The sequence below is a fragment of the Sinocyclocheilus grahami genome, unplaced genomic scaffold, assembly GCF_001515645.1.
Source record: "Sinocyclocheilus grahami isolate Dianchi unplaced genomic scaffold, SAMN03320097.WGS_v1.1 scaffold219.1, whole genome shotgun sequence".
Classification (NCBI taxonomy): Eukaryota; Metazoa; Chordata; class Actinopteri; order Cypriniformes; family Cyprinidae; genus Sinocyclocheilus; species Sinocyclocheilus grahami.
The window spans coordinates 424022-425903 of NW_015505398.1; the positions used below are offsets into that span (position 1 = coordinate 424022).

At 36.9% G+C, this 1882-nt stretch overlaps 1 protein-coding gene across 3 annotated transcripts in view; it reads right to left on the reverse strand.

Annotated features, from left to right (window-relative positions):
- Nucleotides 1–1876, reverse strand: part of LOC107596438 (lactadherin-like) — a 5414-nt gene extending 3538 nt beyond the window's left edge. For 2 of the 3 annotated variants that reach the window (XR_001610361.1, XR_001610360.1), the window contains exons 1-3: nt 1622–1876; nt 1221–1376; nt 367–581 (exon numbers count right to left, since the gene is read on the reverse strand). Coding sequence is in view for 1 of the 3 variants with exons in the window: in XM_016287182.1 (XP_016142668.1) it covers nt 438–581; nt 1221–1376; nt 1622–1831 (510 nt within the window). In the remaining 2 variants the exon portion in view is untranslated. Of the gene's footprint in view, nt 1–116; nt 582–1220; nt 1377–1621 lie in introns of those variants that run through there. The other variant, XM_016287182.1, reaches the window with a different exon arrangement.
- Nucleotides 1877–1882: the final 6 nt, after the last annotated feature.

Sequence of the window (1882 nt, forward strand, 5' to 3'; positions counted from 1 at the left end):
TACCCCATCGACTTAAGACTGGTTTTGTGGTCCAGGGTCACATATTCTCTGACACCCAAAAATGTAATTTCTCAAGTTATTCTAAACCTGTATTAGTTTCTTTCAGCTGTTGAACACAAAAGAAGATATTTAGAAGAATGTTGGTAACCCAACTGTTGCCATTGACTTCCATAGTATGGAAACAAATACTATGAACGTCAATGGCTACTCTCAACTGTTTGGTTACCAACATTCTTCAAAGTATCCTTTTGGGTGAGATCAACTAGATCAACTGAGCTTTTCAAACAACATCAAAATAGTGACATTGATACAATAAAATACAAAGCATTACAGATGAGGCTAATGTATACTGAAACGAAACATCACCTACAACCAGCAGAAACACTTCAGGTGGAAGCAGTGCAGAGAGAGGCAGTGTGCAGCCTTCAGCACATCCGCTAATCATCACAGCCCAGCAGCTCCATGCGTAAAGTTATCCGCTCATGCCACTCCCAGGGCAGAAACCGCACAAATCGAGCAAAGAACGGAGGCTCAAACAAATTATTTTTGTGTGTGTTGTTGTCTATGTTGCCTTGGAAAATCTGCGGGAAAAAAACATTTAAATTAGTCAGATGAAATGACTAGAACTGAATGCAAGACCTGTGCTTTGAGGCCTTTGTTATATATAAGTAACTAAAGCGGAGTTAGTAGCTTGATAATTCTTTAATTTTCTCTGAGTATCCAGATCCCTAAGTGTAGAGCTCCAAGTTCATACAGAGAGATTTACTGTACCCAGTAAACAAAACCATATGATGTTGCACCCTACACCCAAAACAAAAGACTAAGAAATTAACCATTCCCAGTGGAATGTTTTTTTTTAAAGAAATTAATAATTTTATTCAGCAAGGATACTTTAACTTGATCCTTGCCCATTGTTACAAAAATATATATTTCAAACAAATAATGTCCTTTTGAACTTTCTTTTCAGCAAATAATCCTGAAAAAAAGGAATAAATCCCAGGAATAAATTATACTTTAAAATATACTGAAATATAAAAGTTATTTTAAATTGCAATAATATTACATCAAATATTTTTACAGTTTCTATTTTTGATCAGCCTTGTCAAGCATTAGATACTCAAAAACATTAAACCAATCTTTCTTACAATATCTTCCTTACTGACCCCAAGCTTTTGAACAGTAGTGTATATTTAAAATAAAGAGGTCGTCATTGCTGGAACCTTATCTGTTCTCGTTATTTGATCCTTCACCATGCTCCAAGATTGTCCGTCATCACTATATGCAATCTTAAAGGCTGAAACAAACTGCACAACTCCAAAGTCTTTTGCTCCCTGAGTGATGATGCCTGTGATTCTTTTAGGTTTCTCCAAATCCAGCTGTGACATGAGAGAAAACACATTAAAACATAAGAGACAAACATGCAGTCCACAATTAAAATAATTGATATCAAAGCTAAAAAATAGGTTAGTGAAAATTACTAAGTTGGCGTGCTGTTGTCTTTAGATAGATTATGCATGGCATTTTATGATAGTTTTATAGCATAACTGAATTAGTATGATTTCAAGGGCTATTTTTGACAGTTTTGTGAAAAAAAAAGTTAGACAACATCTCACAGCCTCACCTGGAGCCACTCTGAGCGGTTGTTGTTCGCTGCCGCCCAAGCGTTAGTCTTGCCTTGTTTGTCCAGGCGAGCATAGAAGGGATACCAGGTAAAGGCATCTATACCCCAGGTGCGGAAGCTGCTAGATGCTGTAAGCTGCACATCAGAGATGAGACGGGATTTCATGCCCAGCGGATCGGTGCAACCAATTGTGCTGGAGTGCACTGTCATGTTAGGGAAAATCAGAGTGCTAAATGGCTAAGAATAAGTAAAAAAAAAAAA